Source organism: Triticum urartu, chromosome 3A (genome assembly GCF_056163025.1).
Source record: "Triticum urartu cultivar PI428250 chromosome 3A, HENAU_Tu73, whole genome shotgun sequence".
In the NCBI taxonomy this organism is placed as follows: domain Eukaryota; kingdom Viridiplantae; phylum Streptophyta; class Magnoliopsida; order Poales; family Poaceae; genus Triticum; species Triticum urartu.
This window is the reverse complement of record NC_141875.1, coordinates 712587002-712604316: the sequence shown is the minus strand read 5'-3', so window position 1 is coordinate 712604316 and position 17315 is coordinate 712587002. Positions and strand designations below refer to the sequence as shown.

The following is a 17315-nucleotide window of genomic DNA, read 5'->3' as shown; positions in this document are numbered from 1 at the left end:
CCGGCCCATTAGCAGCGACAGTTCTGTAACGTGCTCTACAAAAAAAAGCGAGTTCTGTAGCCATTGCACCACGAAAGCTTCTCCGGTAAAATGACGCAGCTAACGAGGAAAGTACTATGCCCTGTTCGGTTCAGCTCTTATCTGACGGATCTGAACCAAAGGGTAAACTTAGCAGAATTCGATTTTAGAAATCCATTGTCAAAATCTGAATCAAAAGCAGAAGCCTAGGACGTGCTTCCAAAAATCTGATTTTGTTACGGGCCAAAATCTGAAAAAGTTATATCACCTGGTTTGCCAAATGACCTACATCTTTTCACATCAGATTTTTCACAGCTGCTTTTAGAAATCCACAGCTGAACCAAACAGGGCCTATAAGCCACGACAGGTCTAAACATTTTTGAAAGTTCAAACACAATTTGTTTTGAAAACCTGTATATTTTTCTAAACACGGGCATATATTCAAATTTGCGAATAGTTATTTATAGAGTTGAACATTGTTTTCACCTGTGAACAGATTTTTGAAAAACAGCAAAATTCTTCGTCATTTTGAACAATTTTTGGAAACACGAACATTTTTAAATTTGCGAATGATTTTTGAAAAACAAGAAATTTTCATAGAATTCTGAACGAAAATAGAAAATGCAAACATTTTTTGAAAAATGGAAATAATTTCCGAAACTAGGAACAAAATTTGGAAAAGCGGACATTTTTTGGATCTGTGAATATTTTTTTTTGAGGTTTTGGAATAATTTGTAAGACAATTCATATGAATGTCAAACAACTTAGCGAGCGTCTTTACATGTATCTTCCGAGTTATAATAACATAATTCAACATAGAAGCGCGAGCACTTCTCCCCTCAAAACCATCAATGGCATGGCTCGGTGTCCTTTATCGATTGTGAGGACTATTTTATGGATAATAAGGGCATGATTTATGGGAGCAGCCATGCCATCCACCTAGTAGAAAAGGCTGAGGTACTAGTTTGAATTTTCTCTCCCTAATGGAGGGATATGAGGCTACCATTGGATGGACTCTACACAGATTCTCTCTCTCCTCACATTTCATCACTCGGCTTAGCTTTTTTTCTACTTTTTCCATGAGGCGTCTACTGTTGGGGAACGCAGTAATTTTAAAAAAAATCCCACGCACACGCAAGATCATGGTGATGCATAGCAACGAGAGGGGAGAGTGTCATCCACATACCCTCGTAGACTGTAAACGGAAGCGTTATGGGAACGCGGTTGATGTAGTCGCACGTCTTCATGATCCAACCAATCCAAGTACCGAACGTACGGCACCTCTGAGTTCAGCACACGTTCAGCTCGGTGACGTCCCACGAATTCCGATCCAGCAGAGCTTCGAGGGAGAGTTCCGTCAGCACGACGGTGTGATGACGGTGATGATGATGTTACCGACGCAGGGCTTCGCCTAAGCACCGCTACGATATGACCGAGGTGGATTATGGTCGAGGGGGGCACCGCACACGGGTAAAAAGATCAACGGGTCAACTTGTGTGTCCATGGGGTGCCCCCTCCTCCGTATATAAAGGAGTGGAGGAGGGGGAGGGCCGGCCCTCTACTATGGCGCGCCCTGGGGAGTCCTACTCCCACCAGGAGTAGGATGCCTCCCCCCTTCCAAGTAGTAGGAGTAGGAGAGAAGGAAAAGGGAAAAGAGAAGAGAAGGAAGGAAGGGGCACCGCCCCTCTCCCTAGCCCAATTCGGACTAGGCCTTGGGGGTGCGCAGCCTCCTCTCTCTCTTTCCCCTAAATCCCAATAAGGCCCATATACTCCGTGGTGAATTCCTGTAACTCTCCGATACTCCGATAAATATCCGAACCACTCAGAACCTTTCCGATGTTCGAATATAGCCTTCCAATATATCGATCTTTACGTCTCGAACATTTCGAGACTCCTCATCATGTCCCTGATCTCATCCAGGACTCCGAACAACCTTAGGTACATCAAAACACATAAACTCATAATACCGATCGTCACCGAACGTTAAGCGTGCGGACCCTACGGGTTCGAGAACTATGTAGACAAGACCGAGACTCATTTCCGGTCAATAACCAATAGCGGAACCTGGATGCTCATATTGGCTCCTACATATTCTACGAAGATCTTTATCGGTCAAACCGCATAACAACATACGTTGTTCCCTTTGTCATCGGTATGTTACTTGCCCGAGATTCGATCGTCGGTATCTCAATACCTAGTTCAATCTCGTTACCGGCAAGTCTCTTTACTTGTTCCGTAATGCATCATCCCGCAACTAACTCATTAGTCACATTGCTTGCAAGGCTTATAGTGATGTGCATTACCGAGAGGGCCCAGAGATACCTCTCCGACAATCGGAGTGACAAATCCTAATCTCGAAATACGCCAACCCAACATTTACCTTTGGAGACACCTGTAGAGCTCCTTTATAATCACCCATTTACGTTGTGACGTTTGGTAGCACACAAAGTGTTCCTCCGGCAAACGGGAGTTGCATAATATCATAGTCATAGGAACATGTATAAGTTATGAAGAAAGCAATAGCAACAAACTAAACGATCATCGTGCTAAGCTAACGGCTGGGTCAAGTCAATCATATCATTCTCTAATGATGTGATCCCGTTCATCAAATGACAACTCTTGTCCATGGCTAGGAAACTTAACCATCTTTGATTAACGAGCTAGTCAAGTAGAGGCATACTAGTGACACTTAGTTTGTCTATGTATTCACACATGTACTAAGGCCCCATTCGGATTCCCTCCGCTCCGCGGCTCCGTGCCGGAGATTAAGGCCACAATTTGCAGAGTTGGTTAAGGCCCGCTCCGCGCGCTCCACTCCACGGAGGACTGCCGAACGGGGCCTAAGTTTCATGTTAATACAATTCTAGCATGAATAATAAACATTTATCATGATAGAAGGAAATAAATAATAACTTTATTATTGCCTCTAGGGCATATTTCCTTCAGTCTCCCACTTGCACTAGAGTCAATAATCTAGTTCACATCATCATGTGATTTAATATCAATAGTTCACATCTTTATGTGATTACTTAATATCTCCATGTGACTAACACCCAAAGGGTTAGTAGAGTCAATAATCTAGTTCACATCGCTATGTGATTAACACTCAAAGAGTGATCATGTTTTACTTGTGAGAGAAATTTAGTCAAAGGGTCTGCCACATTCAGAGCCGTATGTATTTTGCAATTTTTCTATGTCTACAATGCTTTGCTTAGAGCTACTCTAACTAATTGCTCCCACTTTCAATATGTATCTAGATCGAGACTTAGAGTCATCTAGATCGGTGTCAAAAGCTTGCATTGATGTAACTCTTTACGACAAACTCTATTATCACCTCCATAACCGAGAAATATTTCCTTAGTACTCTAAGGATAATTTTGACCGCTGTCCAGTGATCTACTCCTAGATCACTATTGTACTCCCTTGTCAGAATCATGCTAAGGTATACAATAGGACTGGTACACAGCATAGCATACTTTATAGAACCTATGACTGAGGCATAGGGAATGACTTTTCATTCTCTTTCTATTTTCTGTTGTGGTCGGGTTTTGAGTCTTTACTCAACTTCACACCTTGCAACACAGGCAAGAACTCCTTCTTTGACTGTTCCATTTTGAACTACTTCAAAATCTTGTCAAGGTATGTACTCATTGAAAATATATCAAGCGTCTTGATCTATCTCTATAGATCTTGATGCTCAATATGTAAGTAGCTTCACTGAGGTCTTTCTTTGAAAAATTCCTTTCAAACATCCCTTTATGCTTTCCAGAAAATTCTACATTATTTCCGATCAACAATATGTCATTCACATATATTTATCAGAAATGTTGTAGTGCTCCCACTCACTTTCTTGTAAATATAGGCTTCACTGCAAGTCTGTATAAAACAATATGCTTTGATCACTTTATCAAAGCATATATTCCAACTTCGAGATGCTTGCACCAGTCCATAGATGGATCGTTGGAGCTTGCTCACTTTGTTAGCACCTTTAGGATTGACAAAACCTTCTGGTTGCATCATATACAACTCTTCTTTAAGAAATCCATTAAGGAATGCAGTTTTGACATCCATTTGCCAGATTTCATAAAATGCGGCAACTGCTAACATGATTCGGACAGACTTTCAAGCATTGATACGAGTGAGAAAATCTCATCGTAGTCAACACCTTGATCTTGTCGAAAACATTTTTGTGACAATTCGAGCTTTGTAGATAGTAACACTACTATCAGCGTCCGTCTTCCTCTTGAAGATCCATTTATTCTCAATGACTCACCGATCATCGGGCAAGTCAATCAAAGTCCATACTTTGTTCTAATACATGGATCTCATCTCAGATTTCATGGCCTCAAGACATTTTGCGGAATATGGGCTCATCATCGCTTTCTCATAGTTCGTAGGTTCATCATGGTCTAGTAACATGACTTCCAGAACAGGATTACCATACCACTCTGGTGCGGACGTACTCTGATTGACCTATGAGGTTCGGTAGTAACTTGATCTGAAGTTTTGTGATCATCATCATTAGCTTCCTCACTAATTGGTGTAGTAATCACTGGAACTGATTTCTGTGATGAACTACTTTCCAATTCGAGAGAAGGTACAATTACCTCATCAAGTTCTACATTCCTCCCACTCACTTCTTTCGAGAGAAACTTCTTCTCTAGAAAGGATCCATTCTTAGCAATGAATATCTTGCCTTCGGATCTGTGATAGAAAGTGTACCCAACTATTTCCTTTGGGTATCCTATGAAGACGCATTTCTCCGATTTGGGTTTGAGCTTATCAGGTTGAAACTTTTTCACATAAGCATCATAGCCCCAAACTTTAAGAAACGACAGCTTAGGTTTCTTGCTAAACCACAGTTCATATGGTGTCATCTCAACGGATTTAGATGGTGCCCTATTTAACATGAATGCGGCTGTCTCTAATGCATAACCCTAAAACGATAGTGATAAATCGGTAAGAGACATTATAGATCGCACCATATCTAATAAAGTACGGTTATGACGTTCGGACACACCATTATGCCGTGGTGTTCCAGGTGGCGTGAGTTGCGAAATTATTCCGCATTGTTTCAAATGAAGACCAAACTCGTAACTCAAATATTCTTCTCCATGATCAGATCGCAGAAACTTTTTTATTTTCTTGTTACAACGAGTTTCTACTTCACTCTGAAATTCTTTGAACTTTTCAAATGTTTCAGACTTATGTTTCATCAAGTAAATATACCCATATCTGCTCAAATCATCTGTGAAGGTCAGAAAATAATGATACCCGCCGCGAGCCTCAACACTCATCGGATTGCATACATCAGTATGTATTATTTCCAATAAGGCAGTTGCTTGCTCCATTGTTCTGGAGAACGGAGTTTTAGTCATCTTACCGACGAGGCATGGTTCGCAAGCATCAAATGATTCATAATCAAGTGATTCCAAAAGTCCATCAGCATGGAGTTTCTTCATGGGCTTTACACCAATATGACCTAACGACAGTGCCACAAATAGGTTGCACTATCATTATTAACTTTGCATCTTTTGGCTTCAATATTATGTGTATCATTATGATCGAGATTCAATAAACCATTCACCTTGGGTGTATGACCACAGAAGGTTTTATTCATGTAAACAGAATAACAATTATTCTTTGTCTTAAATGAATAACCGTATTGCAGTAAACATGATCCAATCATATTATGCTCAACGCAAACACCAAATAATATTTATTTTAGGTTCAACACTAATCCCGAAGGTAAAGGGAGTGGTGCGATGGTGATCTTATCAACCTTGGAATCATTTCCAACACACATCGTCACCTCGTCCTCAACTAGTCTTTGTTTATTTTGCAACTCCCATTTCGAGTTACTACTCTTAGCAACTGAACCAATATCAAATACTGAGGGGTTGCTATAAACACTAGTAAAGTACACATCAATAACATGTATATCAAATATACCTTTGTTCACTTTGTCATCCTTCTTATCCGCCAAGTATCTAGGGCAGTTCCACTTCCAATGACCATTTCCTTTGCAGTAGAAGCACTCAGTTTCAGGCTTGGGTCTAGCTTTGGGCTTCTTCATGGGAGTGGCAACTTGCTTGCCATTCTTCTTGAAGTTCCCTTTCTTTTCCTTGCCCTTTTACTTGAAACTAGTGGTCTTGTCAACCATCAACACTGGATGCTTTTCTTGATTTCTACCTTCGCTGATTTCAGCATCTCGTGAAGAGCTCGGGAAACATTTTCGTCATCCCTTACATATTATAGTTCATCACGAAGTTTCAGTAACTTGGCGATAGTGACTAGAGAACTCTGTCAATCACTATCTTATCTGAAAGATTAACTCCCACTTGATTCAAGCGATTGTAGTACTCAGACATTCTGAGCACATGCTCATTGGTTCAGCTATTCTCCTCCATCTTGTAGGCAAAACACTTGTCAGAGGTCTCATACCTCTCGACTCGGGCATGAGTCTGAAATACAAATTTTAGCTCTTGGAACATCTTATATGTTCCATGGCGTTCAAAACGTTTTTGAAGTCCCGGTTCTAAGCCATAAAGCATGGTGCACTAAACTATCAAGTAGTCATCATATCGAGCTTTGTCAAACGTTCATAACGTGTGTATCTGCTCCTACAATAGGTCTGTCACCTAGCGGTGCATCAAGGATATAATTTTTCTGTGCAGCAATGAGGATAATCCTCAGATCACGGACCCAATCCGCATTATTGCTACTATCATCTTTCAATTTATTTTTCTCTAGGAACATATCAAAAAAATAAACGGGAGCTACATCGCAAGCTATTGATCTACAACATAGTATGCAAATACTATTAGGACTACGTTCATGATAAATTAAAGTTCAATTAATCATATTACTTAAGAACTCCCACTTAGATAGACATCCCTCTAGTCATCTAAATGATCACGTGATCCAAATCAACTAAACCATGTTCGATCATCACGTGAGATGGAGTAGTTTTCAATGGTGAACATCACTATGTTGATCATATCTACTATATGATTCACGCTCGACCTTTCGGTCTCTAGTGTTTCGAGGCCATATCTGCATATGCTAGGCTCGTCAAGTTTAACCCAAGTATTCCGCGTGTGCAAAACTGGCTTGCACCTGTTGTATGTGAATGTAGAGCTTATCCCACCCGATCATCACGTGGTGTCTCGGCACGACGAACTGTCGGAATGGTGCATACTCAGGGAGAACACTTATACCTTGAAATTTAGTGAGAGATCATCTTATAATGCTACCACCGAACTAAGCAAAATAAGATACATAAAGGATAAACATCATATGCAATCAAAATATGTGACATGATATGGCCATCATCATCTTTGCCTTTGATCTCCATCTCCAAAACATCGTCATGATCTCTATCGTCACCGGCATGACACCATAATCTCCAGCATCTTGATCTCTGTCAACATGTTGTCACATGGTTGTCTCACCAACTATTGCTTTTGCAACTATTGCTATCGCATAGCGATAAAGTAAAGCAATTATATAGCGCTTGCATCTTATGCAATGAAGAGAAAACCATAAGGCTCCTGCCAGTTGCCGATAACTTTAACAAAACATGATCATCTCATACAACAATTTATATCTCATCACGTCTTGACCATATCACATCACAACATGCCCTGCAAAAACAAGTTAGACGTCCTCTACTTTGTTGTTGCAAGTTTTACGTGGCTGCTACGGGCTTAGCAAGAACCGTTCTTACCTACGTATCAAAAACCACAACGCGGTATAGTGATTGCTTTTTGATCTTCAGAAAGAACCCTGTTCATTGAATTCGATTCAATAAAGTTGGAGAAACAGACACCCACTAGCCACCTGTGTGCGAAGCACGTCAGTAGAACCAGTCTCGCGTAAGCGTACGCGTAATGTCGGTCTAAACCGCTTCATCCAACAATACCACCGAATCAAGAATCAACTAGTGACGGCAAGCAATATGTATATACCCACGCCCACAACTCCTTTGTGTTCTACTCGTGCATATAACATCTACGCATAGACCTGGCACTGATGCCACTGTTGGGGAACGCAGTAATTTCAAAAAAAAAATCTACGCACATGCAAGATCATGGTGATGCATAGCAATGAGAGGGGAGAGTGTCGTCCACGTACCCTCGTAGACCGTAAGCGGAAGCGTTATGAGAACGCGGTTGATGTAGTCGTACGTCTTCACGATCCGACCGATCCATGTACCGAACGTACGACACCTCCGAGTTCAGCACACGTTCAGCTCGGTGACGTCCCACGAACTCCGATCCAGCAGAGCTTCGAGGGAGAGTTCCGTCAGCACGACGGCGTGATGAAGGTGACGATGATGCTACGGACGCAGGGCTTCACCTAAGCACCGCTACGATATGGCCGAGGTGGATTATGATGGAGGGGGGCACCGCACACGGCTAAAAGATCAACTGATCAGCTTGTGTGTCCATGGGGTGCCCCCGTATATAAAGGAGTGGAGGAGGGGGAGGGCCGGCCCTCTACTATGGCACGCCCTGGGGAGTCCTACTCCCACCGGGAGTAGGATTCCCCCCCGGCCCCTTCCATGCATGTAGTAGGAGTAGGAGAGAAGGAAAGGGATAAGAGAAGAGAAGGAAGGAGGGGGCGCCGTCCCTCCCCCTAGTCCAATTAGGACTAGGCCTTGGGGGGCGCGCATCCTCCCCTCACTCTTTCCCCTAAAGCCCAATAAGGCCCATATACTCCCTGGCAAATTTCCGTAACTCTCCGGTACTCCGATAAATACCCGAACCACTCAGAACCTTTCCGATGTCCGAATATAGCCTTCCAATATATCGATCTTTACGTCTCGAACATTTCGAGACTCCTCGTCATGTCCCTGATCTCATCCAGGACTCCGAACAACCTTAGGTACATCAAAACACATAAACTCATAATACCGATCGTCACCGAACGTTAAGCGTGCGGACCCTACGGGTTCGAGAACTATGTAGACAAGACCGAGACTCATTTCCGGTCAATAACCAATAGCGGAACCTGGATGCTCATATTGGCTCCTACATATTCTACGAAGATCTTTATCGGTCAAACCGCATAACAACATACGTTGTTCCCTTTGTCATCGGTATGTTACTTTCCCGAGATTCGATCGTCGGTATCTCAATACCTAGTTCAATCTCATTACCGGCAAGTCTCTTTACTCGTTCCGTAATGCATCATCCTGCAACTAACTCATTAGTCACATTGCTTGCAAGGCTTATAGTGATGTGCATTACCGAGAGGGCCCAGAGGTATCTCTCCGACAATCGGAGTGACAAATCCTAATCTCGATCTATTCCAACTCAACAAGTACCATCCGAGACACCTGTAGAGCACCTTTATAATTACCCAGTTACATTGTGACGTTTGGTAGCACGCAAAGTGTTCCTCCGGTATCCGGGAGTTGCATAATCTCATAGTCATAGGAACATGTATAAGTTATGAAGAAAGCAATAGCAGCAAACTAAACGATCATCGTTCTAAGCTAACGGATGGGTCAAGTCAATCACATCATTCTCTAATGATGTGATCCCGTTCATCAAATGACAACTCTTGTCCATGGCTAGAAAACTTAACCATCTTTGATTAACGAGCTAGTTAAGTAGAGGCATACTAGTGACACTTAGTTTGTCTATGTATTCACGCATGTACTAAGTTTCCGGTTAATACAATTCTAGCATGAATAATAAACATTTATCATGATATAAGGAAATAAATGATAACTTTATTATTGCCTCTAGGGCATATTTCCTTCACCTACCTCTTCTGTAGGTTTCACCTGGCATATGCATGCTATACTTTTTTAGCTACCATGGCATCCGAACCTAACTGGCATCTGGGGCACTAGGTTTAAGGCTACGCATAGTACATGCCCTAACAATTCACTTTGTGCCAAGGTCAAAAGTAGTGTATGACTTCGCTTCTGAAACTGCCCCCGTCGCATCGGCTTCAACATGAATGTGTTTTATTTACTAGAGGTGACAACTAGTATACTTTATGTACACAAACTAATGGAAGCCAAATTCGTCATTGTTGAGCTCTTGTTTACTAGTTAACATTTCCAGTCTTCATTCAATCGGCATGTAAAATGTTGCATTCTGCTCTTTTTGTCATCATGTATTAGCATGAAAACATGCATGGGTTGGATGTTGCATTATCTTTTGTACGCCCTAATCACTATTGTCTCCCCTCTTTCAGCTTTATAGAGAGAAGAATGGAGGGAATGCCCTTTGCTTCCTGGGTGTATATATGCCTGATATAGTGCGATTTAATAAAAGTCAAACAAGTCTAGAAGTATTTTTAGAATAAACTTGACTTTCTCTCGCACTAGTATATAATTTTCATGTATAAAACAAACCGTTGACTTCAGGGTAAAAAACAAAAATATTACTATTACAAGTCACTACTCACACTATTTTGGCCCCTTTTTTCCAAGATGTCAACAAGAGTTTTCTTTTTGTGGAACTTTTTTACAAATACAATGGAAGGTCAACTTTATTTCAAAAATATATTCAAATTTTTTGACTTTTTATTTAATTACTAGTAATTTTTTTCTCCATATAGAGTATCATTGGACTTTGAACCTTTCTATTATTCCTAGTAATAAGTCAGCAGAGTTAGTGCTAATTGAGTTGTAATGCATGTGCGGGTGCTAATTAACTTGTGATGCATGTGTGCAACATGACGATTTATGGTTGGGTGTTCATGATCTCCGTTGGGTTCAATGCCGCTGCAAGGTTCGCAAGTCTATACTCAAAGGCCTTGATAAACATTAGCATTGCTTACTGACAACTAGGTAAGTACTCTAACTAACTAATTGATGCGTTTTCACTTTAGTGTAAGAGTGAGCAATGAGCTTGGCGCCAGCAACCCAAAGTCTGCATTTTTCTCTATGTGGGTCATGAGCAGGCTCTCTGCAACAATCTCTACCATCCTTGCTGTTGTGATCCTCTGCCTCCACAACCACATCAACTACTTGTTCACAGATGGTGAAGCAATTTCGGACGCGGTGGAAGATCTCTACCCGTTGCTCGCCATCACACTCGTTCTCGGCGGCATCCAATCTGTACTGACTGGTAACTTTTAGAAACTTTTTGGATGACGAAATGTGCTATGTTCATTCTTGTCCGGTCCATTAGTACACCTTTCTAGAGAATGTTCATGCCAGATGCAATTTTCAAAGAGCAGGAGCTAGTTGTATCCCTGGCCTATCTATGTTTTGTTTAAGATTACACTTCTTATGCAATTTTAGTTTTTTAATTCAATCTATATTTTTTGTTCATAGTTACTAAACTCTAACGTACCTTGTCGGCCATGCACAAACTATTATGCCTAGCATGTTATTTTACGAATATAGTAGGTTTCCGTACCATGATTTGATTAGTTTTTGTAGTCAAGTACAAGAAAAGAATAGGCTACTACAAGATTTAGGCCATTAGGGAAGAAAAGTGTAGGTACAAATGAGGGAAACAAGTCTACCATGTTTTCTGGTGCATATTTTCTCTCTTGAGATACAACATATTCATGGTGATTTAAATTTACTAACATGCGTGGAAACATCATTGGATGTGGATGGCAACAATTTGTTGCTTACGTGAATGTCGACTCTTACTACATTGTAGGCGTTCCACTTGGTGTTGTTCTCGGGTTTTTCTTCTATCTTGGTGCAAAGGTGATGGATTTGTCTGTGAAATTTTCATGTATATTCAATGATCACACAGTCTTAAGTTTTGTGTTCTAAGTTGTGTTGATGGAATCGCATGCCTACTTGCAGGGCATTTGGGGTGGCTTGATTGGGGGAACGACCTTGCAGATAACCATTCTACTGTGGGTCACCATGAGAACTGACTGGACCAAAGAGATATTCCTTATTACTACAAGAGCAAGAAGTTGAATTTACATTTCCGTCCTTTTAAAAGAAATTTGAAATGATGAATAGCAAATTAACTCCCTGATGTCCGAGGATACAGCCTACCTTTCTTGTCGCCTTATATGTTGTCTAATTGTAGCATACAGACTGTTGCTTGCCCATTATCCCTCCTTCCATCACATGATTTAGAACCTTCTTGAGAGTATATGGTTGATGCAAACTGATCAAATATATGCGTTGAAAAAGATGCACTACTTAACGGTACTGTGTATTTTCTACATTCTTTAGGTAGAGGAGGCGCAGAAAAGGTTGAATAAGTGGAACGAGAAGAAAGAGCGCCTCCTTGCAGGGTTCAAGGACAATGACAAATAAGTGGATCAGTCTGATAACCCACAAGTATAGGGGATCGCGACAGTTTTCAAGGGTAGAGTATTTAACCCAAATTTATTTATTCGACGCAAGGGGAGCCAAAGAATATTCTCAAGTATTAGCAGCTGAGTTGTCAATTCAACCACACCTGGAAACTTAGTATCTGCAGCAAAGTGTTTAGTAGCACGGTAATATGATAGTGGTGGTAGCGGGAACAAAAGTAAAGACAGCAAAAGTAATGTTTTTGATATTTTGTAGTGATTGTAACAGTAAAAGCGGGAAAGTAAATAAGCGTAAACCAGTATATGGAAAACTCGTAGGCACCGGATCAGTGATGGATAATTATGCCAGATGCGGTTCATCATGTAACAGTCATAACATAGGGTGACACAGAACTAGCTCCAGTTCGTCAATGTAATGTAGGCATATATTCCGTATATAGTCATACGTGCTTATGGAAAAGAACTTGCATGACATCTTTTGTCATACCCTCCCGTGGCAGCGGGGTCCTATTGGAAACTAAGGGATATTAAGGCCTCCTATTAATAGAGAACCGGAACAAAGCATTAACACATAGTGAATACATGAACTCCTCAAACTATGGTCATCACCGGGAGTGGTCCCGATTATTGTCACTTCGGGGTTGTCGGATCATAACACATAGTAGGTGACTATAGACTTGCAAGATAGGATCAAGAACTCACATATATTCATGAAAACATAATAGGTTCAGATCTGAAATCATGGCACTCGGGCCCTAGTGACAAGCATTAAGCATAGCAAAGTCATAGCAACATCAATCTCAGAACATAGTGGATACTAGGGATCAAACCCTAACAAAACTAACTCGATTACATGATAAATCTCATCCAACCCATCACCGTCCAGCAAGCCTACGATGCAATTACTCACGCACGGCGGTGAGCATCATGAAATTGGTGATGGAGGATGGTTGATGATGACGACGACGACGAATCCCCCTCTCCGGAGCCCCGAACGGACTCCAGATCAGCCCTCCCGAGAGGTTTTAGGGCTTGGCGGCGGCTCCGTATCATAAAACGTGATGATTTCTTCTCTCTAATTTTTTTCTCTTCGAAAGCAAATATATAGAATTGGAGTTGGCGTCGGAGTGTTAACAGGGGGCCCACGAGGTGGGGGGGTGTGGGCCCCCTGGTCTTCATATTTGGCGAGGATTTTTTATTATTTTTTCTAAGGTATTCCGTGGAGTTTCAGGACTTCCCGAGAATATTTGCTTTCTGCACATAAAACAACACCAAGGTAATTCTGCTGAAAACAGCGTCAGTCCAGGTTAGTTCCATTCAAATCATACAAGTTAGAGTCCAAAACAAGGGCAAAAGTGTTTGGAAAAGTAGATACGACGGAGACATATCAACTCCCCCAAGCTTAAACCCTTGCTTGTCCTCAAGCAATTCAGTTGACAAACTGAAAGAAAGAAAGAAAAACTTTTACAAACTCTGTTTGCTCTTGTTGTTGTAACTATGTCAAGCCAGCATTCAAGTTTTCAGCATAGATCATAACTAACCACAATTGCAATAATTCTCAGGTCTCACAATTACTCGTATCAATAGCATAATCAACTAGCAAGTCATAATGATAAATCTCGGATGACAACACTTTCTCAAAACAATCATAATATGATATAACAAGATGGTATCTCGCTAGCCCTTTCTGAGACCGCAAAACATAAATGCAGAGCACCTTTAAAGATCAAGGACTGACTAGACATTGTAATTCATGGTAAAAGAGATCCAATCATAGTCATACCCAACATAGACTAATAGTGATGAATGCAAATGACAGCTGTGCTCTCCAGATAGTGCTCTTTAATAAGAGGGTGATGACTCAACATAAAAGTAAATGGATAGGCCCTTCGCAGAGGGAAGCAGGGATTTGTAGAGGTGCCAGAGCTCGGTTTTGAAATAGAGATAAATTGCATTTTGAGCGGTATACTTTCATTGTCAACGTAACAACTAAGAGATGGCGATATCTTCCATGCTAAACACATTATAGGCGGTTCCCAAACAGAATGGTAAAGTTTATACCCCCCCTCCACCAACAAGCATCAATCCATGGCTTGCTTGAAACAACGTGTGCCTCCAACATACATTAGGTCCCAGGGGGAGTTTTGTTTGCAATTAATTTTGATTTAGTTTGCATAAAGCATGGGACTGGGCATCCCGGTGACCAGCCATTTTCTCGTGAGTGAGGAGCGAAGTCCACTCCTCTTGAGAATAACCCGCCTAACACAGAAGATAAGGACAACCTTTGTTGATACATGAGCTATTCGAGCATACAAAACAGAATGTTTATTTGAAGGTTTAGAGTTTGGCACATAGAACGGCAGGTAAATACCGCATATAGGAAGGTATAGTGGACTCATCTGGAATAACTTTGGGGTTTAAGGGATTGGATGCACAAGCAGTATTCCTGCTTAGTACAGGTGAAGGCTAGCAAAAGGCTGGGAAGCGACCAACTAGAGAGCGACAACAGCCATGTACATGCATTAAAGTTAATAAACATTGGATGCAAGCATGAGTAGGATATAATCCACCATGAACATAAATATCATGAAGGCTATGTTGATTTTGTTTCAACTACATGCGTGAACATGTGCCAAGTCAAGTCACTTAAATCATTCAAAGGAGGATACCACCCCATCATACCACCTCATAATCATCTCAATAGCATGTTGGCACACGAGGTAAATCATCATAACTCATAGCTAATCAAGCATGGCACAAGCAACTATGATCTCTAATTGTCATTGCAAACATGTTTATTCATAATAAGCTGAATCAAGAATGGCGGGCTCATCATATTTACAAAAACAAAAGAGGTCGAGTTCATACTAGCTTTTCTCATCTCAGTCAGTCCATCATATATCATCATAATTTCCTTTCACTTGCACGACCGAATGGTGTGAATAATAATAAGAGTGCACGTGCATTGGACTAAGCTGGAATCTGCGAGCATTCAATAAACAGGGGGAGACAAGGCAATATGGGCTCTTGGTTAAATCAACAATAATGCATATAAGAGCCACTTCAACAATTTAATTATGGTCTTCTCCTACTGACCCCCAAAGAAAAGAAAATAAAACTATTTACACGGGAAAGCTCCCAACAAGTAAAAGAAGAGCGGGAAATATTTTTTTTGGTTTTCTTTTTAATTACTACTACAGCAGGAAAGTAAATTACTACTAATTTTTTTCCTTAAGGTTTAACAAACACACAAGAAGAAAGCAGGAAAAGGAAAATAAACTAGCATGGATATTACAGTGAAAAAGTATGAGCACCGACATCTAGCAACGAGTGTGTGTGAACATAAATGTAATGTCGGTGAGAAATACGTACTCCCCCAAGCTTAGGCTTTTGGCCTAAGTTGGTATATGGCCACGGCTGGCCTCGTGGATATCCATAATAATAGTTGTTGGGGTCGTACTGTGATGAGGAAGAATAGTTGGGATCATACTGTTGTGCAGCGGTTATCGCCTGCTGAGCTGCAGCGTGGAGTCGAGCTGCTTCCGCTCTCCTCTCGTACTCTTCTGCCTCCTCTCTGGTAATAACATATCTTCCTTTTGTCTGTGAATCAAAGAAGGCAGGAGCAGGGAGAGTAATACGGAAAACACATCGTTTATCAAAAATTAAGCGATATAAGAGAGGTGATTCAGGCCTCTCGACAAACTGGTGCGAAGCCATAGAGTTATAATCTAAATATGCAAGAGGCAACTCCATATCACCCTCACGAATGTCTATTTCAAGAAAATGAGCTAAGCGGGTTGCGTAAATTCCTCCAAAGAAATCTCCATTATGTCTATTATGATGCAACATACGAGCTACAATGTCTCCCATATGATAAGATTGGTCTCCTAACACATCACTCCTAAGAATGCTAAGAACAGGGACACACATGTGACATGCTTCATCCTTAGCATTTATGCATCTACCGATAAAGAGAGCAAAATAATGTATAGCAGGAAGGTGAATGCTCCCTATGGTAGCCTGCGTTATGTCTCTGGATTCCCCCACAGTTATACTAGCAAGAAAGTTTCTAAATTCAGATTTAGGGGGATCCCTAATACTGCCCCATGATGGAAGTTTGCACGCAAGAGTGAAATCCTCTTAGTCCATTCTATAAGATTTATCATAAAGATCAAACATGACTGAAGGAGAATTACGCGAAGATGAATACTCAAACCTCCTCACAAATGAACTTGTGAGATCATGATATTGGGGGCATTTGTTGGCCTCAAATTCCTCAAGACCGGCATTGCGCAAATATGCTTTGAATTCTTCTTTAAGTCCTGCACGGTCCATAAAATTTTCCGACGGCCATTCGCAAGGCCATACTGGAGCGTCTCTTGGTGGATCCTCGTCAGCATCGCGCATAGCAATCCTGGGTCCTTACTTCTTAGAGGAACCACCTTGGAACATCTTCCTAAGCATATTGTTTTTCTCTGAAAAATTCTGAAATTTTTAGTAACTTCAAACAAAAGTGAACCAACTTCAATAATATTGATAGTAACTACTCCTACAAGTGCCTAGAGCCTATATCAAGCATTAGAACTACTTGGAACCATATAAATTTGACATGCAAGCTCAAGAACATGGTCACCTATGCAGCACAAATTTGCAAAGAATAGAGCACTAGAACAAAAATTAATTGGACCAATGGAGGAGTCACATACCAAGGAACAATCTCCCCAAGTAGTTTTGCGAGAGGTGCTTTGAGCAAGGAGATCGAAAATCACAGCAAAAGTGGCTGGAACTCGTGCTTGAGTTGGTTTTTCGGGTTTGTGTGAGGCAGAGGAAGAAGATGGGTGCTGGGATAAGTGGAGGAGGGCCACCGTGGGCCCACGAGGCAGGGGGCGCGCCCTAGGGAGGGGCGCGCGCCCACCACCCTCGTGGCCAGGTGGCAGCTCCTCCCGTGGTAATTTTTGCATAGTAAATCCTCGAATATTCCCGAAAAAATCATATTAAATTGGCATGGCTTTCTGAGGACTTTATTTTCAGGATATTTT

At 41.4% G+C, this 17315-nt stretch overlaps 1 protein-coding gene across 1 annotated transcript; it reads left to right on the top strand.

Moving 5' to 3' along the window:
- The first annotated feature begins 10716 nt into the window (after nucleotides 1-10716).
- LOC125547275 (protein DETOXIFICATION 40-like) lies at nucleotides 10717-12277 on the top strand. The gene is made up of 5 exons (XM_048711217.2): nucleotides 10717-10772; nucleotides 10873-11108; nucleotides 11586-11707; nucleotides 11810-11894; nucleotides 12192-12277. Exons 1-5 carry the CDS (start codon nucleotides 10717-10719, stop codon nucleotides 12275-12277), a joined length of 585 nt encoding a protein of 194 aa, XP_048567174.2.
- Nucleotides 12278-17315: the final 5038 nt, after the last annotated feature.

Bases quoted from the DNA above. Each gene is read 5' to 3' on its own strand.
- LOC125547275 (XM_048711217.2), top strand. From the start codon at position 10,717: ATGACGATTTATGGTTGGGTGTTCATGATCTCCGTTGGGTTCAATGCC. The intron at 10,773-10,872 runs GTTCGCAAGTCT...TTTTCACTTTAG, and splicing joins GGGTTCAATGCCGCTGCAAG to TGTAAGAGTGAGCAATGAGC. The intron at 11,895-12,191 runs AGATATTCCTTA...TCTACATTCTTT, and splicing joins GAGAACTGACTGGACCAAAG to AGGTAGAGGAGGCGCAGAAA.